At 32.3% G+C, this 25,285-nt stretch overlaps 1 protein-coding gene and 1 non-coding gene across 2 annotated transcripts; one reads left to right on the top strand and one right to left on the bottom strand.

Annotated features, from left to right (window-relative positions):
• Nucleotides 1-9,557: 9,557 nt before the first annotated feature.
• TRNAP-AGG (transfer RNA proline (anticodon AGG)) lies at nucleotides 9,558-9,629 on the bottom strand. The gene has a single exon. It is a non-coding gene; the product is annotated as a tRNA-Pro (tRNA).
• A 12,538-nt stretch (nucleotides 9,630-22,167) lies between these two features.
• Nucleotides 22,168-22,977, top strand: LOC133039931 (CLAVATA3/ESR (CLE)-related protein 46-like). Its single transcript, XM_061119066.1, has 3 exons — nucleotides 22,168-22,407; nucleotides 22,515-22,582; nucleotides 22,707-22,977. The coding sequence occupies exons 1-3, from the start codon at nucleotides 22,293-22,295 to the stop codon at nucleotides 22,800-22,802; spliced, it is 279 nt and encodes a 92-aa protein (XP_060975049.1). The 5' UTR covers nucleotides 22,168-22,292; the 3' UTR covers nucleotides 22,803-22,977.
• The last annotated feature ends 2,308 nt before the right edge of the window (nucleotides 22,978-25,285 follow it).

Genomic DNA, 25,285 nt, shown 5'->3' with positions numbered 1-25,285 from the left:
GAAAATATTAACTTAAAAAATATCTAAAGAATCTTACTAACCAATTCCTAAAATTCCTCAACTTAATTTTGAAATTTTTAAGTCCAAAAGATATTCAGATTTAAGCTGATTAGTTATAGATAACTAAATATCAACTTAAATAGGAATATTTAATGAAAAATTTAAATTAAGCTCCAGAAAGAATCTAGATGATTATAATTCTATATTTAATTAAATACAAGAAAATACATATAGTTTAGCTTAGACTAAAAATTCTTTAAACTATGGTTTTCTTAAATTAATTTCAAAATAAATGAAATTAATTATGTTGCTAATCAATTTTATTAGGTTAAACTAATTTAATTAACCTAGTACAGTTATTCAAATCAGGCAAATGAACCTTCACAATTGGGGTGGTTCATGTGAGGGGGTGCTGGGTTCAGTATGTCGTACCCACTTCTATGTCGTGCCCTATTCGGGTCCGGGTTCGGTTTCAATTTTTCGAACCCGAAACCCGTGAACCCGAAACCCGCCAACCCGAAACCCGATAAACCCGGCCGATGTTCAGCCCTAGCTGAAACTCCTTCTTGCTGAAAGTCTTTCTTCACGATCTTCCTCACTATGATTGAGGTATCACTTGCTGTGTGTGGGCACTACTCTAATCACTAAGTATTTCGAAATTGAAGAGGGAAGAAAGAGAAGAAGGTGGCGGCTAGGTATAGAGAGAGAAGGCTCAGGTTTTTCTCTGAAGGAAAAGTGTGAAAGTTAAGTGTAAATTTCCTGAAGCCTTCACTATCTATTTATAGCATTTCATTAGGGTTAGGTTTGAATTATTTGGCATTAAAATAATGAAAATATCAGAGGTAAAACCCTACAAAAGTGGCCGGCCCCTATACAATATGGATATGGGCCTGACTTTTTGTAATTTTGCAGTTTTATCACTTTTGCATCTGATTTTCTCAAAAATGCCAATTTTCTAATTCAACCATTTAAATGCCAATTCTAACTATTTAATAACTATAAATAATTATTAAATAATATTGTCATTTATCATATTTATTAATTGAACCATACAAAGTATCATAATTAACAAATATGCCCCTAAAACTCTTTCTTTACAATTTCGCCCTTACTTAGTGAAAAATTCACAAATAGACATAGTCTAATTTGAGAATTATAATTGATTAATCAAAACCAATTATATGAGTCTTACAAGCAATATTATCTCAACTAGTGGGGGGACCATGGGTCCATATAACCGAGCTTCCAATAAACAGATCAATAATTTATTACCTAAATTCACTGACTTATTAGAACTTAGAATTGCACTCTCAGTATATAGACTGCTCTATATGTTCCACCATATAGACACATCATTAGTTATCCATTGTTAGAATCCTAATTTGATCAATGATCCTCTATATGAATGATCTACACTGTAAATGGATTAGATTACCGTTACACCCTACAATGTATTTTATCCTTAAAACACTTAACCCCGTATAAATGATATTTCAGCTTATGTGAAATGAGTACTCCACCATTTATTTTCGTTTGGTCAAGCTCGAAGGAGATCATCCTTTACTTACTATTCGCCAAATAGAAGCTATAGATTCCATGTTTATGTTAGCGCTCCCACTCAATTGCACTACTGTGTTCCCAAAATGTACGTATCACCCTGACCCAAAAGTATGCTTAACTAACAAATCAAAGAACACGAATAGCCTCTTGAGATTGAGCCTAATCATAACAGGATTGAGATCATTTGATCTAGGATCAACTAGGCGATATTGACTTGAATAGATATTACAGTAAGTTTAATAAAACTAAGTCAAAGTTCAATATCAGTCCCTTCTGATGCATACTCCATGCATCCAACCTGAGCTTTACTTTAACCAATGCTCTGGAAAGAACATAGTATTTCTCCAAAAGTAAGTAAACTCTGTTGTAGATTATCATATCAGTAAAACCCTGTGTCTGATAAATCTAGGAAACTTTATTCACATAGTCATGTTTACTTTCCAATATGTTGACAACACAATAAAGAGGATCAAGTATGTGAAAAGGGTTTCAGATGAATTCATACATTATGTACATACAATCATGAAATAAATCATGTGAACCATGAACCATTAAATGTTATTTCTGATCTATATTAATAAGTAAATCTGATTATATTGAAATGAGTTTTATTTAGGGCATAAAACCCAACACAGACCCCCTGCGCTATAGCGCAACACACCAAATTTTTCTGCTTTGACATTGCTCAATAAATCGTGTATAACTTTTGCATTCGGACTCCAAATGAGATGAATTAACATGTTTTGGAAAGTTGGGAACGAGCTCTATCATTTTGGGTTTCATAAGCTCTTCGAGGAAATGATGAAATCATTGTCAAAAATATGTTCAAAGATCTCAGTCCATCACAAAATGTCTTTTCAGCACAAACCTACACACTTGGAGAAAACATATCAAATCTATACAAAAATAAATACTAATCCATCTAATAATTGACTAAGAATGAGTGTATAAATGTGCACTCATCAAATATTATAATTTTATCAATAAAACTATTAAAAAATATTAAATTAAAACTATATATTTTTTTGAATAAATTCAGTAACTTTATTAACTAATCAAATCGTTAATAATAATATAACGTAGTTTAGAGGAACAATCCTCCAACTGAAGCACACGACCTGGAGAGAAACAAGAATCTCTGGCTAAGCAGTGAGCCAGCTTGTTTGCATATCGTTTGACAAAACACAACTCAATATTGTTTCAAGATAAAAGCAAAACATGAACATCATGCACTGGAAGACCAAAAGAAGATGACATAGAGATTTTGCTTTGAATAGCTTGTATGCATACCAAGCTATCTGACTCCAAAATCACTTGTCCCCAAGAGTGACGGTCAATCCAACTTAATGCTTCTTTTATGCCAACCATCTCAGCAATTTCAGGTTGAACCCTCCCCAAATGACCCCGATTGAAAGCTTTCACCATATGGCCATGGCAGTCATGAGCCACATAACCAACACCAAATCTGCCTTCATGCTCAAATAAGGCACCATCAACATTTACCTTGATCTTTTCTGAAGAAGGTGCACTCCAATGCTCAACCAAACGGCCTCCGTCGATCAACGAAGATAAAGAAAGACTCTTTCTTGTTTGAGCGTCTTTGAACTGATCAAGTAGATTTCTTGTTGATGTAACCACATTTGCAGCAGTCTAACTTTTTTGCTGCCAAACAAAGTCATTTCTGGCACGCCAAATAGCCCAGCTGACCATAGTCGCCTCCTCCAACTTGCCATCTTTTCCTCGGCATTGCAGCACCAGCAACCAGTTGCTGAAGTTATCATCCATGTTGCTACCAACATCCACACTTGTCCTATTCCAGCAAGCTCGAGCATAAACACACCCAACTAACGCATGAAAAATAGTTTCATCCAAAGTGAGACACAAGGGACATGTTGAGTTAAATGGGACATGTTTTTTTTCCAATTGAGCACAGGTTGGTAAAGAACCTGAAGCCGCTCTCCACAAGAAGTTGTTGACTTTAGAGGAAACTTTAAGACTCCCTAAATCCTTCCAAAAACCAGCCGCACCATTATCGACCCAAGCTCCTTTTTCTTCTTGTATATACTTGTAGGCACTCTTAACCGAGTAGTGCCCCAATCTTTCAAACCTCTAGCTCCAATAATCAGATATAGCAGTAGCACTAAGTTGTATAAAGAAGATTAGCTCTTGATCTCTATCATCAAAGAGATCTTTAATTACCTTTTCATCCCACTCATGAGAATTAATTTTGAAAAGGCTGCTAACTGTCTGATTCGCAAATGCAGGATGTGAAGAAATAAGATAACCATTTGTGGTATGTGGAAGCCAAGGATATCTTAAGATTGAAGTATGTTATAGGTACGGGTAACCCCTGCTTGTATCAGTCCTTTTGCTTCAAAAATACTCCTCCGTACGAAGCTCGGATTGTCACCCAATTCAGCTGAAAGTAGAGTTCCATGGGCATAATATTTAACTTTAAAAACTTTACTCACCAAGGAATTATATCATAAATAGCAACCTCCAGCATTGCTTCCCCAACAGAGCCTTATTAAAGTCCCGCAAGCTTCGAAAACCCAAACCTCCAGCATGTTTGTGACGACTCAACTGATCCCAACTCATCCAACTTACATCTGTTTTTCGAAAAAAGTCTATTTTCCACCAAAACTTTGCCATAAGCCGCTCTAATTCCTTACAAGTCTCCAAAGGTAGCAAAAAGACACTCATTGGATAGCTAGGAATTGATTGTGCAATGTATTTCAGCAACACCTCCTTCCCTGCACGAGACAATAACCTTCTTCCCATCCTTGAATTTTCTTTTTTATTTTGTCTTTAAGAAAACTAAGGGTAGCATTCTTATTCTTTCCCACTGAATATGGAAGTCCCAAATACGTTCCATTCTCATATGCCTCATAAATTTCTAACAGCTCACAAATGATATCCCTTTGTGAGGTACTAGTATTATGACTATAGAACACTGTAAAACTATATATTAATTCATGTATAAAGTGTGCATAAAAAATTGAGTATTTATAAATAAATATTTAAATTCTAATAATTTTTTATGAGATTCTCTGTAAAATATTATTAAAAAATTATATAAATATATTTTTTTTCAATAAATAAATTATTGAAAAATTATAAATATAATTAAAACTATAAAAAGAAATTTTAACTTTCTATGCATTTATTGGATTAAAATTATTTCTCTAAACCTAAGTTAACTCATATTGGTAGAATAGGCTAATATTTCATAAGCCCCAATTTTACCCCTCCCATTTCAAACACATGACCCTCTCTCTTCCTCCCTTCTCTCTCTCGCTCTCTGAACTCACTCCAAGGACTCGACCCACCACCCACAGCCTCGGTCCCTTCTCTCCACGACCACTGCAACCACAGACCCAACGATCCACGGACCCAATGACCACCATAGACCCTACGACTTCCCCATCAACCACAACTTCTCCATCAACCACAGCTTCTCCATCTACAATATTATCAAAGGTATAAATTGTATGATTAATTTCTGTTATCTGTGAGTTGATGTTAGATTTAGGATCGAAAATGGTCGGATATGAGTTTTGGGTAAAAAACTAGTTTCTTTGCAGGGCCCAATGGTGGTCCGATAGTGGCATGATACCTTCCTATTGTTAAAATGAGTAAAGGTTGAAGACGAATGTCTGATGGTGGCCCGATGCTACCTATAAATATAGGATATGGTCCGATGGTAGTCCAATGGTGGTCCGATGGTGGCCTAATACTTTCCTGACAAGCTTAATAAATAGAGCTTAACATCTATAAATGTAGAATATGACCCGATAATGGCTTGATGCTACCATTTTTTATGTACAAAAACATAAAAAAAGAAAAAATAGGTAGCATTGGGCCACCATCAGAGCACTATCAGACTACCATAGGACCACCATCGATATGGATGGGAATGGAACGTATGGATGGTGAAGTTAGAAGAGAAGATAATGGAGAAGGGTATTATATGTATTAATATAAAGTGTGTCTTTGGTAAGCTCGTGTTCAAAAATTTACTATACACCAAATGTATGCATATAAATTTAAATTTTCCTAATAAATACGTATAGTATTAATTTTTTTGTGATATTCATTGTACTATGACTCTCTTTCATAATGTGCGTCTTTCTCATTGTTCTAAGACAATTAATGTTGTTGCCCATAACCTTGTTAAGTATGTTTTGTCTGTGGCTACTAACAAAGTTTGATAGCCACGTTATCCATATTGTATTCATCACTACCTTATGGTTGATGTCATAAATCTTTAATGATATCTCCCTCTTCCTCTTTTTTGAGAGCTTTTGCTCTCTAGGGTGGAGTTTTGAAGTTTTTCTTAAAAAAAGATTCATTTGTACCGCAAGTTCTTAAACTATATAAGTTTTGGTAAGTTGGTTCCCAAATTTTATTTTTTTGACAAATTGATCCCAAACTATATAAGTTTTGGCAAGCTAGTCCTCAAACTTTATTTTTTAAAAAATTGGTCCCCAAACTTTTATTTTTTTAGATACCTAAAGCCTTCACTCTTAAATGTTGGCATTTTATTTATTTATTTAGTTTTGTATTAATTTTTAATGTTTTTAAATTGATATACCTTATCAAATTAAAAAAAAAAAACATATATTTTCTTATTTACATATATTTTTTTAAATATGCGCTAAAATAAGAAGAAAAAAAATACAAATCAAGACATATTTTTTTAAATATGCTAAAATAAGAAGAAAATTATATAATTATATATATATATGAATTTCTTTTAAATCAAATCAAGACATAATTTTTTAAATATGCTGAAATAAGAAGAAAAATATATAATTTTATTTATATGAATTTCTTTTAAATCAAATCAAAACATATTTTGAACATCAGAAAACTATATATATACATGTGAACCAACAACTTATCTTTTTATGAACAACACTTACAAAATATTTTTGCTACCGAATAATTTCTTTGTACTTCAAATAAATATTATTTCTCATCAAATAGTTGATGTGCATGCACAAAAAAAAAATTATATATATGTCAATAATTTTTTTAGATAAAGTATATTTTAAATATTTTGGTAAAAAATTAAATATTATATGAATACTTAAAAATGAAAATAAATAAATATAATATATTAATATAATAATTTTATCAAAGTATTAAAATTAAAAAAAAAACTTATTTCAATTTAACAAAAAAAATTAAAGTAAGAAAAATACATAAAAATAATAAGAATATCAATATCTAAGAGTGAGAATTTAATGTTGATAATAAGATAAAAGTTTGGGGACTAATTTACTAAAAAATAAAGTTTAGAGATAAACTTGCCATAACATATATAGTTTGGGGACTAATTTATCAACAAATAAAGTTTGAGGACCAACTTGCCAAAATTTAAATAGTTTAGGGACCTGTAGTACAAATAAGCTAAAAAATACATATAGTTTAATAATTATCTCATTAATTTGTAAAAAAAAAAAGTGGTAAATTAAAGCACAAATTCGACTTTGGATATCGAAATGGGCAAACCTGTTTAAGAATAATAGGCCAGTACGAGTAAAGCACGACACGAATCCGAGCACGGTGTGAAAATATTGAGCTTACCAGCTGTGTCGAGCCTACCCTTTAAAAATATCGGCACAGTACGATATAAGCCATATTTTTTGTGGCAAGATACGCTATGGCACAATTCATATTATGAAAAACACGAAAATAATATGAGTCGGACCAACACGATATGCATGAATTTAGATTACTGGTAACGAATAAAAAGTAATTATAAGGAAGGTGAGAAGAAATAAAAAAATCGGATAAAACAAAATTATGAAGGGAGAATTATATATATAAAGAAAAAAAAGAATAATTTGCGGCATAAATACTTAAGTTTAATTATTAGCTGTAAATAAATACCCAAGTTTAATTTTTAGCGCTGTTAAGTGTTAAGTAAATTACCACGTGGTAATTCTTGATTGATCCAAGTCATTAAATTTTTATTTTGTTTAATAAAAATAGTTTAAATATACCAATAAAAAAATAACACGTGGATAATGACTTAAGATTAACGGTTAGGTACCTACAGAGTTCCAAAAATATAACTTAAGTATTATTATCGCCAAAAATTAAATTTAAGTATTTGTTATAATTGAAAGTTAAATTTAAATATTTATGCTGCAAATTATTCAAAAAAGAAAAAAAGAAAACTCTTAAACTATGTTTCTTCTTCAGCCAAATCCATAATTTATTTGCTGACTTGTAGGTGTTATATTATTTTTAAATTATATAATATATAGATTAAATATGTATAATAAACTAATAATATGTAACATATGATAATATATATTATTTATCATCATTTTGTAACATATGAGAGAGTTACTTGTTACTATGAGTAACCTCCACATTTATCGCCAATATTAAGTGTATTGGAAAAAGTTACACAAATATTTCTCAAATTGCTCTATTCTTGAGGCCACAAAAAAAGTTGGCTCGTCTCATCTTTGGTCGAGTTTTATCTGGGGAATGGAGTTTCTTAAGTGCGATCTTCGAAGATCTATTGGAGATGGAACATAAGTTAGGGCTTTCACAGACCCATGGCTCCCGCGTCCGAGGTCTTTTTCAGCCAATCACTAGGAGGATTAATGATGATTGTCGGGTGAGTGAATTTATTCTTCTATCTGGTACTTGGGATGTGGGGAAGCTTCAATGGGTTTTTTTGCCAATAGATGTGGGCATAATTCTATCTATTCCATTAGCAAAGCGTGAGGCAAAAGATGGTTGGTGTTGGCACTACGATATAGATGGGATTTATACTGTCAAGAGTGGCTACTCATTGGCATGGTCGCTCCAAGTTGAGGAGGGAGTTGCAGATTCGTCCATGTTAACTCGTTAGTGGAATGGAGTATGAAATCTCTATATGCCACAAAAGGTGACAGTGTTTGTTTGGCGTATGTTCGATTTGGCTTTACCAGTAGCTACACAACTTATCTCCCAGAAAGTTTAGGTAACTTTTTACTGTTCTCGGTGCGGAGTAGCTGAAACTCCTGAGCATGCTCTATTTTTCTACTCTGGTTTAATTCTAGTGTGGCATCGGTTAGGGGTGTGGTCGGTGCTCCATCGATGTGCATAAGGACCAATGCAGGAAATTCTCCTATTTCTCTTTGACAAGCTATCTCATGAGGCTTTTGAATTAATGATGACAAACCTTTAGTGGTTGTGGTATGATAAGAACTCAGTATTGTTCGGCCACAAGCAGTCAAGATTGGATATTATTCCAAACTTAGCCAATAACCATCTGGTGAGGCCTTTATTTAAGATTGGGCCTTGCGATCCCAATTGTAAACCAAGCTACTCGATGGATGAAACCTCCTCCTGAATCCTTTGCTCTAGCGATGGATGCTTCAGTGATTCCGGGAAAGGGCTTTGTTAGATTGGAGAGAGTGATACGAGATGCAAAGGGTGTGGTTTGGTTGGCGTGGTCATCAGGTGTGTTTGGTGATTTCTCTGCTAATGTGGTGGAGCTGCTTGCAATTCGTCTGGGATTGACTCTTGCACATCAATTTTATTTCAATATCTCTATTATTAATAGTGATTCTACTATGACAATTGGTTGGATTAATAAGTTTTATATTAATTTTAGTTTTCAGTCTATTTTATTAGAGCTGCTATTGGTGGTAGTTCTTGCAGTGCCATTTCACGATTAGCGAATAGTGTTGCCCATACACTAACAACTTCTGCTACTATTTTAGGAGACTGTGGTTGGATAGATACTTATTTTCGATTTTAGAGTTCTTCTGTAACAGTGAATTTTTCTTAATAAATTTGAATTTCTTTAAAAAAAAAATATATATATATTCTTAAACATATGCACTAGGACGAAACTTACTAATGATGAATTCTTTACTTCTTACTTTTAGTTGTTTTTTTTTTCTTAAAAAAATTAGGTGAAGTCACCTAGCTTTATGTAAAAAAAGAAAAAAAAATTAATAAAATAAGCAAATTAGTTAGCAAAAGGGGCATTCCGAGAATTGAACTCGGGACCTCTCGCACCCTAAGCGAGAATCATACCACTAGACCAAATGCCCATTTCGTGGCAGAAAATGTTCTGTTAATCTAAGTTATTATTATTGTTTTATTTTATTTTTTATTTTTTAAAAAAATAGATTTGAGTCTTTATCAACTCGATTGAGCAAATTTTAATTTGGTAAAATGAATAAGAAAAGTTATTATTTGTAAAAATGATATATGTTTTCCTTAATAATTCACCACACATATTTAGGGTTGGGTATTCAATCCAATTAAATATTTTTCTCCTTATTTGATCCAATTTAATTAATAATTGGATTTGAAAAAAAATCATTTGATCCAATTCAATTAGACTTCGAAATTCAGTTCATTTACTAATTGGATTGAATCAGTTTTCGATTGGATATTCAATTATACACCAAAATTTTAATATTAACTTAAAAATATAAAAAAATACTTAAAAACTAAACACCACTCTTTATTTAAATTTAATACTCTATAAACATATCATCGTTACAACTATAATACAACTAAAAGTAAAATAATTATAACAATAACATTGCTAAGCAATAAAATAGAACAAAACATCATCAGAATAAATATACAAAACAATCAAGTGTTACAAATTCAACAAAAAAATCAATAAAAATATAATTAATATTGTATTTTTTAATATTTTTTATTATATAAATAAATATAAGAATTACAGATGAATGTAAGAAAAGAACTACATTCGATGAACTAAAAACTTAACATTGCTATTACAAGAATATCAAATCTTTATGGACACCCTAATATTCTATCAGAATTTATAGCCGGATAATTGAAAAATAGAGTTTCATTTCGCAAAGCAATAAAAAAAGCTATTGAATTAACTGAACATGCAGGTGGTTTTCGGTGTTGGTTATCCAGTTACAAAAACGACTCCAAAGGCTTTCGCTTTTGCGTCTCTCTAAAATTGCAGTCATGGTAAAATCTTGGTTTATTTAATCATTAATCATCACGGACTCCCAAGCACATGAATTCTCTATAAATAGAGATAGAGAATTGAGAGCTTGTTATTCAACAGTATAACATGACTTATATACGCATGTCAACCAGTCTCAACATCAAAAAATATATCTAGACCCTTATTTATATGTCTCTATTTATAGACATAGGATTTCAAAATAAATACCTAAGTTTAATTTTTAGCGGTAATAATACCTAAGTTATAATTTTGGAACTTCTGTAGGTACCTGATTAAGTAAATTGCCACGTGGCACTCCCTGATTGGTCCAAGTCATTAAATTTTTATTATTTAAAAAAAAATTAGTTCAAATATACCAATAAGAAAATGACACGTGGATTTAATGACTTAATATTTAACGGTTAGGTACCTACAGAGTTTCAGAAATATAACTTAGGTATTATTACCGCCAAAAATTAAACTTAGGTATTTATTTGCAACTGAAAGTTAAACTTAAGTATTTATGCTGTAAATTACTCTATTAAGTATAATGGGTTGCCTGAGACTTGAACCCGAAACTAGTCGGATGGAGTAGATTATTTTTAGAAAATAAAAAATATATAATAAAAGCCTATATAATAGATATCGTTAACGATCTTTCCCCAAGTCGTGCTTGCATTTTTCATTACACATGACTTTCCTTATGTATACATCTAAAATTCAGATCATTCCCTAGACAAGACTTTGAATACTTAATTGATCAACCCTTACTTCATAAACATTTCATAATAGCAAAAAATTACATTTTTGTTATCTCTTCCTTCATAAATAATTTTTTAACATATATAAATATAATTTGATTGGATTAAATTTTAATTAGATTTTGAGATTGACATCTCATAACTGATCAAATCCAATTAGAATATAATTTTTTGCATTCAACCTAATCCAATTATAATTAGATATCCAATTTTTTTGTAATTAGATTGGATTGGATCACTTCGGTCCAATTAGACTGGATTGGATGTTGTCCACCCCTACACATACTCATACTTATAGATTGGAAGCGTAATAATAATAATAATAATAATAATAATAATAATAATAATAATAATAATAATAATAATAATAATAATAATAATAATAATAATAATAATAATAATAATAATAATAATAATAATGCTCGTTTAGTACGTCGTATTGTATTGTATTGTATTGTGTTGTATTGTATTAGTATTATTTAATACAATACCATGTTTGGTATTGACTTGTATTAATAGATTGTGTAAAATTATAATATATTTTCAATATACTCGACCCTAGCACTGACTTCGGGTCCCGAGTCTAGGTCTGGGGTCCGAGTCCAAATCTCTGTCTCGGGTTTGGGTTTGGATTCTGGTCCGTGAATCCAGATCAGAGATTGAGTTTGATCCCGAATCATTTATAAATATTATAATACAAGCTAATACAAACTATTTATTATGTATTAAATAATACAACTTACATTGTATTAAGATTTTTTAGTCTTAATAATTAATATAATATATTGTTTTATCTAAACATAGTATTTTTTATTATTTAATACAATACAACTCTTATACAACCTACCAACCCAACTCATAAAATCTAATCTAAATACATGATAACCTCGTTTTCTGTCTAAAATGTATATCTATCATTAACTATCACCCCACTACATACATGATACAAACATACACCTTAAAAGATAAGTAACTAGGAAAGTTCCTATAAAAAAACAATCTTATTGAAAAACAACTGGAAACCTAAAACTATCAAAATAAAGAAACTAAATTCTAAATAGAAATTGCAGAATGTGTACTATAAGCTCCAAAAAAAGTCAATGAACAAACTTGAAAGCATCCTTAGAACCATTCAGCATGTTTAGTAGAACACTGTTAATATGTTTGATTTTACCATTTAAGATAGTCTTATTAGTCAATCATAAATACCTTGTGCAACTACCCCAAAAAGTTCTTCTCTTCTATCTTTTACTTATTATTGATGTGCATGAAAAATAAAATCACTGATTTATCATATGATCTCTGTTATTTTTTTCTTTTCTGTTTTTTGAATTCTGACTGAATGGATGATTCTTAAATCATCTAATAGAGTAATAATATAGATTCTTGTTTCTAGGCTTCTAGCCATATTCCATTTTATTAGGCTTATAAATAAAAGTTAGAGACTTCGTTTAAATTTTTAATTTCACTCTCTACAATTTAATAATAATTTGTCAATATAAATATCGTAATGAAAAATTCTTTAATAGACTGCCTCGCAAGATACATACCAATATTTCTACTATAATTCAGTTTAATTGGTGAAACATTATATCTTTATATATTAAAAGTGCCTATCTAACGACATTTCTTGGTTTAACATTCTTGGTTTAACAGAATATACTTAAAAATAAAAGAATATTCTGTTAAATTTAACGATTTGATCTCCCGTTAAAAAATAAACCCAATAATTAAACTCAAAAAATTAAACAATCTTTTAAATAAACAATCTTTTAAATATTAATAATCTCTTTTTAAATTAAAAAAATCATCTTAGCCACATATCTCTCTAACAAACCTATCTTGGGAGAATATTAATAATTTTTTTATTTATTTTTTAAAAAAGAAAAATATAGATAAAATATCTAGAAAAGATAATATAAAAGAAGATTGATTGTGTTGGCTTAGAGATTTTTGGGCTTGGGCTTAAAAAAATAATTAAAAAAAAAAATAAATGGGCTATAATTAGTATTTACCTTATATGTTTGTGCTTATTTTTAGTTTTATTTTTAATTTTACCACCAAGAGGAGAAGGTTGAAAAATATTAGAATATGAAAATATTATTGGTGCTTATTAGTAATTTGCAAAGAATGTGAAAGTCTATAAATATATAGTTGTGTAGCTATTATTAGATATGAAATGAAATAATAGAACTTTTTTCAGTTAGAAGATTAATGTACATTTTACTATTAATAACTTACATTATTATAACACAACTATGTTTTACTTACTAAATATACTGACACATATTTTATTTTTATAAAACAAATCGTTCAAATAATTATACTATTTTAATTATTAATTAAAATAAAAAACTAAAATATTAAATAAAACTAACACTACGTGGCTTGGCACGTAACAATCACCTAGTATATATTGATGTGTGTCGTAAGCCACAACAAATTTACTATTTTTTTAATTCCAATACTTCCAATTATTTTAGTATAATCGTAAGTAAGGGTCGATCCCACGAGAACTATGTTTATTTAATTATTCACAAATTAGTAAGAATTAGGAAAAAGAGGGGTTTTGAAGATTAGAATCAAAATAAAAATTAAAGAAAATAACAAATTTAAAGTAAAGAATACGATATGAGAAACTAGTTAAAGGTTATTCGCCACCCTCAACAATCATTCCTAATTCCTATTAAAGAATGTAATTTTCAGTTTCCAATCAAACTATTAATCCCGCAGATAACGCTGAAGCAGTCAATTATCCCAATCTCCCTATTGTATGTAATCAAGGCGAAGCGCTCAATAATTAATTCTTTTACCTAAAGCAGTAAATCCATGAAGCATGCAATTTATTTAACTTAGATAAAGCATTGAGATTTATGGAGATAGACTAATCTAGACAACAAATCAATGAAGCATATAATTCATTTAACCTAGGTTCTATTCTTCATCACAAATTGTAATTTGTCACAAACACTTAGAATCCTAGACTATTAGGTGAATAGTAATTCTAAGATGACGGTAGATTAAAGTTAAACCTAATTTAGCGGCCGTCTAAACAAGATTAAAACAGTAGTCATAACATTGAACATAGAAGAATAGAAGCAATTTGATGTAATGGAAACTAAAAATTAACATTCAATAATAAAATTAAGAATTCATGTTTCGAGTTTTGAAATAACCCTTAACTAAAAGAAAACTACTCAGAACTAGACATTAATGAAAATCATAATATTTAATTTGTAGTTTTTGGATTCCTCCTCCATTTGTAGTCTAAGAGGTCTTATTTATAGTAATAGGAAAGTAAGTTGAATCCTATTAGAATTAGGATTCTATTTATAGTGGATAGATAAATTCTCTTAGAATTAGGATTCTATTTATAATAGTATTAGGAAATATCTCGCTAAAAGATAAAGATAACTCATCTTTTAAACAAAAGATAAAAAATCGCAACTCTTCTTGAAAATTTATCTTTATTTTCGCTATCTTTTTTTTTAGAAATTTCCTACTGCGACGACTGATAGTATTTTGGCCATAACTATCTCAATATTACTCGGAATTGGATGATTCAAGATGTTCTGGAAAGCTAAGAACAAGATCTAAAACTTTCATGTTGAGCTCCAAGTCCAATTCTGCATTTAAGTTCCTCCGAATTTACAATTAAGTTCCGCCTTGTACAATCGAGCTCGCCGACTTCCATTATTTTCCACCAAAATATGTTAAAATCCCTCCAAAAGACTCTAAATGGATGAATAATATTTAAAATAACCTAACAAATTAAAATCACACTAATCAATAATTTAAAGAATCAATTTAAGAATATTAATAAATAAATTAATTATATTTATAAGATAAATATGGACTCATCATATATATATATGTATATATATATCTTTTTTTAAAAAAAAAATTAACAGTGTAGACCTTAGTGTATTCAACCAAAATTTGGTTTGATTTGGTCAAAATGAGATGCGCTATTATTACACATCTTAAATGACATTGTGAGAGCATTAATTGATGTAAGACATGTTTTTACAATAAAGAGGAATTTAATGTCATAACTTTGTAGACTCTTTTTTCTCATTGTCATTACAAAAGATATTATTTAGTATAGTAGATAACTTTACTATACCTTTAATATTGTTGACAAAACCCTATAACTTTGTACACTCTACTAGTATGCAAAAAATAGTAAAATTACTATTTTTTTTTTCTGAAGGAACAAAAGTTCTATTAAACAGAGAAAACGATGGGAACCGCAGGGGGAATTCCCTCCCCTTGGAAAATTTCAGCAATTTCACTAGATATCCTAGCTTTTTTGCCAATCCATCAACAAAAGATAAGCTACGCCGATTGATATAAGAGAAAATACAAACATTAAAAACCTTAATTAAATCTAAAGTACATAAGGAAATATTTAAAAGCTTCCAATTAGAAACGTTTTTCCTCTGCTGGAAAGCCTGAACAGCAGTAATCGAATCAGACAACACACACACTTGATTCCACTTACATTGCACAGCCCAGGATAAAGCCATATGAATAGCTTTTACCTCTGCTTCTAATGGAGATGTTGCAACTGATTTTTGCATCATGTAAGCCCAGTAACCACTCCTCAGATCCACCTTCACTGCAGCAAGACCTGCTGTTCCATTCTGCCAAGAAGCGTCCGTCATCATCACCACAGGGGTTTCATTACGAATGAAGCAATCCGAGACCGAGTTGACACCATCAACCTCCAAACTTGAAATAGAGGACTGAGACACTTCAGAGATTTCAATCCACTTAGAAAGAATCTGATTCTTGAGCAAAGCCATATCAATGGCAGAACCTTTGAAAATGATCTTATTTCTTAGATTCCAAATCTCCTGACATAGACACCTTATGAAGCAAAGCAAAGGGATTCTATCCACGGTAGACACAGCAAGCATTAGATTTTCAACAAATTCCAAAAAAGAATCACCAGGAATGTTATCACACCGAATAGGAAAAGGACCTGGAAACCACATTGCTTTCGATACTGGGCAGTCTTTAAAAACATGGAGACTGGTTTCAAAATCTTCGCCACACAACAGACAATTCTTCTCATTGCAGAAGGGGAGTTTACTTCTTAAGGGGATGGCCTCATTTAAGATTCTCCACAATAGAATCCCAATCCTAGGGTGTATCTTAGAACTCCACAACCATTTCCACAGAAGTCTCCTCTGCCCAAACCGATGCTCTTGATCAAGACGATAAGCACTTTTTTAACAGAAAAAACATCATTCTCATTACCTTTCCACACAACTTGGTCAGAATGATGAAGGGGAATCTTTCTAGAATTTTCCTTCCATTCTCAGCACCAAAGATATCGATCACAGCCTCACTGTTCCATCTTCCATTCGTTAAAATATCAGCAACAGTAGTGATTGAGAGCCTGCTCCTATCTAGGCTTCCCAAAAGCTGAGCAAAACTGGTTGGATCAAGCCAAGGAATCCAAGGTTGTGCCCAGAAATCAATGGACTTTCCCTCAACAGCAAGAGTAACCGAGCCTTTTAGGACAATATTGTGAGTTGCCAGGATACTCTTCCAAAGAAAAGAATCCCCATTCTTTGGCTCAACTGCCCAGAAGGAGTCTTTGCTACAATACTTACTCAGGAGGCAAGTAACCCAAGGTGTCTCCTTCTTTTGAGCCAGACTCCAAGCCAGTTTAGAAACCAAGGCTCTATTCATATCCTCGAACCGCCGTAAACCAAGACCACCCACTAACTTTGGTTGACAGATTTTATCCCATGCCTTAAAGGCCATGAATCTATTCTTCTCAGCGTTACCTATCCACCAAAATTTCCTGATAATTGCATCAAGCTCACAGCAAGTTGAGATTAGTGGCAAAGAGTTAAAAGAAGCATAATTTCTATAAATTAGTTGGAAATCAATTTTGTATAAAATCGGGTTTGGCCTAAGCACCTAGGGTCTACCCAGTTGGGCCCCCTAATTTTTTTTTCTTATTAAAATTATACATATATTTTTTAATAATTTTAAAAGACTACATATTCTTTTAATAAGGGCATAATAATATTTTTTTTTTCTAAAGCCCACCAAATTTTAAAGCAAGTGAATTGGGAAGGTAGACAGAAGTCATAAATGACCATCATTTAGAGTTAAAAAAATAGAATAATTACATGAAACACTTATTTTTATAAAAAAATTATATTTTTATGTTTAATTTTTTATATATATTTTACGGTATTTTATAAAAACATAAAAAAAACAACAAGAAAATTATATGAAAGTAACAAGAAAATTATATCAAAACAACAACAAAGTAATATAAGAAATAATATACAAATAACAAAAAACCAACAATAAAATAATAAGAATACAACATAAAAATACACCAAAAGACCATGTTTTATGTAATAAAATCTAAAAAATCGTAAAAATATTAAAAACTCCGTACAAACTGTATTTTTGTAATTCTTTTGTTATTTTTGTGTTTTTTTTTAAAAAATTATTCCTAAAGAAATCAACAAGTTGGTGAGAATTTTTATTACAATTAGTGATTGTTTGAAGAAAGAATACATTAACTCTTATAAGAAGAGTGAGAGAATGGAGAATGTTTTTTTTAATGGAATAATCAACTTTATTAACCAACAACTTCGACTATCAAATAAGGTAGCAAATCAGTTGGAACATACTCCAAACTGAAATGACGACCAAGATATAACATAGCAGCTTTTGCGAAATTATGAGCCACTATATTAACAGATCATTTAACGAAAGAAACAGAAACACTCTTAAGACCTGCTAACAAATTTTTACAATCATGATACCAAATAAAGATACCATAGACAAGGGGCTATGCAAGGCTTGAACAACACACAATCAATCAGTTTCCACCTTCATCTGTTGTACATTTAAAACCTTTACCCAACTAAGAGCTTCCCTAACTCCGATAGCTTTGGCTAGGGTGGGTTCCACTTTACCATGGGAGAAAATGGTACAACCTTCAATCAGTATACATTTGGCATCTCTTGCAACTAGGCCCAAATCGTAACTATGACCTCCCTCAAACAAAGCTGCATTCACATTAATCTTGATACTGTTTTCTTTTGGTAAGGTACAATGCTCTTTTCCATTACCCAACTGAAGCTCAACTTGTGATGCATCCATATCAGATTTTTGAGCCTTCTTCCAATTATCAAGATAAGTTTTAGCAAATACAATAATGTTCTGAAATTTTACCTCCTTCACGTTCCAAATAAGATCGTTCCTTGCACTCTAAATTGCCCAACAGATAGTTACCAAGGTAAATTTCAGATCAGTATTTAAACTTTGAAACACTGCATTGCACCAGTCGAAAAAAGATGCACTAGCTGCTACTTTTGTGCCAATCCCTACTCAATTTTAGCATGCTTTAATCACTCTACAAGTGACCAAACAATGTAGGATGGTCTCCTCATGTTCTCGGCAAACAGGGCAAAAAATCGAGACGTCAACACGTTTAGATCACAGTTGAGTTAGTGTTGGCAGATAGTTCAATCTAGCGCACCAAACCAAATTAGAGACTTTTGGTGGTAATTGTAAGCTCCAAAGCTTGTTCCAAAATATAGAAACCTCGTCATCGAACCATTTACTTTTTTTTTTGTTTTTGGAGCAGCGGATAAGCACTCTTAACGGAGTACAAACCTGAAGTTTCTTTGCACCAGAACAAGTGATCCATAGTTGCTGAAATTTGTAAGGGAATGTTGAGTATTAGTGCTAGCCTCTTGCTGTGAACAAGTCGGCTATAAGCTCACTTTCCCAACACGAACCATCCATTAATATCAGGTTCGAAGCAGATGCATTGACTAAATTAGCTGGATGGATAGATTCGATCAAGGGATTTCCATCATCAGGCAGGCATGACTCCTCCAAAACTGGAATAGATACGCTATTACCAACACACTAACGAGCTCCACTTTTCACTAGGTCCTGAGATTCAAGAATACTACGCCAAACAAAACTCGGACTGGAACCAATCTGGGCTGATAAGAAAGTACCATTTGGATAGTATCTTGCTTTGAAAAGTTTTGACACTAAGGAATTTGGCTCTGTTAAGAGTCTCCATCCCTGTTTCCCTAGAAGAGCAAGGTTGAAATCGTGTAGGTCGCAAAACCCCATGTCGCCACCCTTTTTGTGTTTACATAGTTTGTCCCAAGACATCCAGTAATCCCCTTACGATCACCCTTAGACTGCCACCAGAACATTGTCATTAGCTTCTCAATATCTCTACCTATATCCAAAGGAAGTACTAGAAACACACTCTTGACATAGCTAGGCAGCACTTGGACCACAAATTTCATAAGAACCTCCTTTCCAGCACGCGAAAGAAACTTACTTTCCCAACTTAGAAGGTGCTTACGAACTTTAGTCTTGAGGTAACCCAACACTGTTGTTTTATTGCGATTCATAGTGCTAGCTAGGCAGCCCTAAGTGAAAGCTATCCCCAATCGCGACACTCAACCTTAGGAGGGAACAAAGGTGGCTAAAAACTAGTGACTCCGTACTGGTACTGAAAAAGATCGAAGACTTAGTAAAGTTTACTTGTTGCCCTGAAGCCATCTCAAATTTTTGAAGCAGCTCTTGAATTTTAATTGCCTCTTCAACCGTGGCCTTGCAATAGAGATAATTGTCGTCTGCCAAGAGCATGTGAGAAACACGAGGTGCCCCGTTGGCCGCTTCGCAACTATGAATTCATCCATTATTCTCATACTTATATTACTGAAAGGCCTTTCGCACAAAAGTTGAAAAGATAAGGTGAAAGGAGATCGCTTTATCTAATACCTCGAGTTGGAGTAAGAGAGCCCAAAACATATCTCCCATGGATAATCATATATTTAGTTGAGGAAACACAACTCATGATAAGACTAATCCATCTTTCCATGAACCCCAACTTCTGAAGAATAGTTTCTAAGAAAGTTAATACGATCATACCCAGAGAATGAAGAATGTTAATGCAAGTGTTCAAGACTAATTCAAAGAGATTATGAGCTCAATATATGTTTACTCTCATTGATTGTTTGAATTGTAAAGTTTAGAGATATTGCGGCAAAGTCGAGATCGTAAGATACTGACTCAAAATTTTTAATATATTTATAAAGTTTAAATTTGGGTATAATTATTATTTTGTGTGAAGAGGAGCTGTGTTGGTGACCAATTCATAGTATCCTAATGCTTTTAGAACTCTAAATATGTAGAATTTTTGTGTGTAAGTGTGAGAGAAAAAGAGTGGGTTTTGAAGTGACGAGTGAAAGGGAATGTGAAGTGTATAGAGTGTGAGAGTAAGCTTGAAGAGTTATGAACATATGACGTTTTGGAATTTAGGTGTGAGATTTAGTCAAATTTGAATTTATAAACAAAATAGATTATTGTAAAAGTAATTTTTTTGATTTTTTATTATATAATATGCTGCCCTTGAGGTTTGCTTATTAATTTTTTCCAGGAAGAAATGCCAAAAAGGCATTTTAAAATATTACCACAAAAGTGTCGTATCACTATAAATGTATTTTAATATTAATTTTTATATATTTTAATTTAATAAATAATATAAAAAATTAGTAACTAATTATAAAACGTCACATAGGATAATATTAGGTACTTTAGGTGGTGTTTGGTTTGGTGGAATGGAATATAGTAATGTAATAGAATAAGAATCGTAATAGGAATTGATTGTTATGTTTGGTTTGTTATTAGAATTAATATTGAAATAGATAGTAAATTGACAAAATTATCCCTACTTTAGTAAGAAAAAGTATAAAATAAGGGTAAGATAGTCATTTTAAGTAATTGTAATGAAGATTCGTAAGGTATGGGAATGTAATTACTTTTCATACAAGTGATGTAATAGTGATTACAATGAAATGTCATTACAAGAGTTTAAAGGCAAACTAAACATTAGAATTGTAATCATGATTCCATTACAATGTTGATTACAACAAACCAAACATGCTAAATACACTCTTTCCTAATAGTATGTAATATTATTCCCCAAAAATTTATAGTTAAAGACACAACAAAAAGAAACCAGTAGAGAGAAAAATTTCTCAAACAAGTTTAGTTTTTCTGATCAAGAGTCTTGAGAGAATGGAAAAGGTACAAACACATGCATAACAGGACACTGTAATTAGACAACCAACTTTAATGAAAAAGGGTTAAAAATATATACAAATAATTGCATAATAAAATGCAGACAAAAATTAGATCCCAACTAACAGTGTTAATTTATCATTATAACTTGTCTGATTAGGAGTCAACCAGACATTACAAAATTATTGCTATGGAATAACATTTCAACATTATTATGATGCCTAGCCTTTTGTTACTTTTTCTCATTGACAATGAATTAGGATTAATTAACTGTAAACATCTTGGGTTTTGGACTTGGGCATGGTAAAATATACATAAATCATTTTTTGATAATTAGCCATTGATATAATATTTGCATATAACTCTTAAAATAAATTGATTACTTGAGCATGAAAATATCTTGGTATATATATACTTTCTTAAAAATGTACGGGCTCAAAATAAAAGCATCCAAACTAAGTTAACATACCATTACTTTCACCATATAGAACAATAATATACCTTTGTATATGATAATATTAGGTGATTTTAAGATAAATGAGGTTTTATTATAAAATTAATTGGCAATAAAAAGAGTAATTTATTTTTTTTATATATTCTATTATCACTGTGAGACTATCTAACAGATGATGAAAACACGAAGAAAAAAAAATATATTGATACATCTATTTTTAAAGAGTGCACCGTAAAATTTTCCAATATTAATACTTTAGGACAATAACTCTCTCTCCTTATCAACCAACTCAATCTGAACAGAAGTAGCATATCATTGGATTCCCAGCTCTCTCTTTTTTCTACTAAGCAAATCATAAAACATAAAAGTAAATCACAAGAATAGCTTATCATGCTTATAAATACACCATGCCTTAAATTTTATACTCCTTCCAACCCTCCAACAAGCCTTAATAAACTCTATGTCTATACTCCAAAACAAGATGAAGAGGAAACAAATTCTTGCTTATTTTCTCTATGCACTCCTCTTGCTGGTTGCTTCTTTTCCACATTACCTCAGTGCTGCATCCGATAATGGTACCATTTGTTTAGTAGAAATGATTATGAACAGCTTGAGAGACTCAAACATTGTTTTTTTTTTTGGTAACATTTGTACTGATCATGATATGTTTTTGACTTATTAGTTAAACTACATGGAGCAAGTACACCAGCAAAAAATACTTTAGCTCTACGACAAATGCTAGTTACTTGGGTAAGTTTTTATGCATATATATAATTGATTTACATTTGTAATTCATGAACACATGTTAAAGTGACTAACAAGAATTTTTCTTCTTATCATTTCCATTTAAAAATATAATAATAATAATAAAAAGGCCAATTCCAGAAAGCTTGTTAAAGGAAATGGTCCCAAAATTCCATCAGGACCTAACCCCATTGGTAACAGGCACCCACCATCGATCCATAGTTGAGAGGAGGAGCAGTACTTATTTATCTATGGTTTCATTTGCAAGAACAAAGAAAATAATGGAGTATATATTATGATATGCTATGCATGATTTTTTTCTCAATTACTTTCAGAGGAATATATGTATGCTGGCTTAGCTACATTTGGTATTCATATTTATAGATTTGATCATTGCTACCTTCTTGGATTCTAGATTTTAATACCTGAGATTTTTGTTCCGATGTAGAAACTTGGAATCTACAAATTCAGGAGATTAATTTATTATTCATATTTAAACCGTAGAACAACCATAGACTATTTTTTTTTCAGTCATTGATACACGTGTATGCAATTTTAACCACCTGTACGTGCAAAGCAAATTTCTCTCGTTTTTTTTAAGAAGATAAATGTAAATGCAAAAATGAAGAGCAATTGTTGTTAAAAAAAAAACAAATGTATAAACCAATAATAGATTAAAAAACACACTAAGGAATTTTTAATTGGTGCCTTTTTTGGTCTGTGGCGGTTATGTATCCTAACTACTTTCTCCTCCTCCCCTAACTGTCTTCTCCATTTCAAAATTGGTTTTCCCTCCCCTTTTCAGTTATTTTCCTGGCTTCATTCCTCATCGTCCAGTCTCTCCTTCTTTTCGACCACCTTTTCTACTGATCATTGCTACCCTCTTTGATGTACTTTTGCTTATGGATCCACTTATGAATGCAATTAACTCTACTCTGTCTCTCACTGAAGATGAAGGATCGGTCTTCACCCTTCTTGAGGAGGCTGCTGCATCTCCCACTCCTCACTCCAGTCACATCTTCATTGCTCGTGTTCTAACTGAATCCTATGTTCATCCACCAATGTTTATCAATCAAATGTCCGACCACTGGAAAGGCCGATTTCCTGCTGTGATTTCAGCCTTTGGTGAAGACATGTTCAAGGTCTCCTTTGGTTGTGCAGGGGACAAGTTTCAGGTGATGAATAAAGAGCCTTGGCATTTTTAAAATCATCTCATTGTGATGCACACACCAAGTGCTCTGCAAAATGTCTCAGTCACTGATCTAAACTCTACTCCATTTTGGGTTCAAGTATATCGTCTACCCTTCTTAAGTAAGTCCAAGATCCTTGCTAGAGCATTGGGAAATCTCATTGGTGAATTTTTAGATGTTTATGAGGACTCCCTTGATGAGGGATGGGGTCCTTTTCTTCGCATCCGAGTGAAACTCATGGTAAACAAGCCTTTGCCCCGTGGAAGAATGATTAGTTTACCTAAAGTGCGAGATGAATTTTGGATAGATTTCCGTTATGAGCGGTTGCCGGAATTTTGTTTTGAATGTGGTATTATTGGACATCCATTTGAGAAGTGTATCAAATTCATGGAACGTATGGATAATGGCAATGATGATGATCTTCCTTATGGACCTTGGATGAAGGGTTCGAAACTTCCTACCACTGGTTATGAAAAGTATCGCACCGATTTTTCTAAAGGCAATGCTTGGCCTTTACTCACGCGCCTTGCTCGCACCACCCTTACATCTACCATTCCTCGTTTACACTTGCCTGGCCAACCACAGCCTCGAGATATGACTGAAGATGAAACACTTTCCACCCCTAATATCTCTCAGCCAACACTTAGCATATCTTGCCTACCAACTCTTACCCAATTACTACCCATCCACCATCATCTTTGCCCTCCAATACTGCCCCGCTGGCTCCACTTTCAGCAACTTTTGACATTTCCAGTAACATTGTTTCTCATGGTGTTAATTCTACCATTCCCAATTTCCCTCCTGCTCTTTTTTCACAATCAACTACTCTTCCAACATCACAGTCACACTCTGTAAAAAAAGCTGATATTAGTCACAATGTCGCCCATTTGACTGGTATTTATACGCGGGCGAGCGAAGGGTCCTTAAGGTCTCTCGAGCCCGCCTTGATTCTTTTGAATGAAAAGAAAGATCAAGTCCGTGTAGAAAGACAATCTTTTCAAAGTGATTGGAAAACGGATCAGAATCAAAAGCATAATCAAGGCGGGCTGTCTCTGTAGTTGATTGAATAGACGCAGGAAGCAAATTCGGAAGTTTGAGTTTGAAAGTCGGGAATTTCGGAAAGGTAGGACTTTGAGAATGAGCTTATTATTGGACCAAGAATTAGTCTTTTGATCCTCCTGGAGCCTACTCTCGTCTTTCGAATGTTGCTTCCGATTTAGTTGGTGCAGACGCTTCAGTGTGAGCAGCTGGATGGAGAAAGCAATTATTCATAGGCCAAGAGGGTACGCATCATCCTCAAGGGAGTCAGGCCTGAACACGACAATGTGCGTGCTTTGCTTCAATTCAAGCACGTGCTCGAAACCATAATCTGTTGATATACGGCGTAGATCCGGATGATTGATGGAAGAAACACCAAACATATCCCAAACTTCTCGCTCCCACCGGCCGGCTGATGGAAATAGACTGACTACCGGAGATATTCGTGTTACTTCGTCTGCACTGGTTTGTACATGAATGC

This window comes from Cannabis sativa, chromosome 1, assembly GCF_029168945.1.
Source record: "Cannabis sativa cultivar Pink pepper isolate KNU-18-1 chromosome 1, ASM2916894v1, whole genome shotgun sequence".
NCBI lineage: Eukaryota > Viridiplantae > Streptophyta > Magnoliopsida > Rosales > Cannabaceae > Cannabis > Cannabis sativa.
The sequence above is the reverse complement of the archived record's forward strand: the minus strand, read 5'-3'. Positions and strand labels throughout refer to the sequence as shown.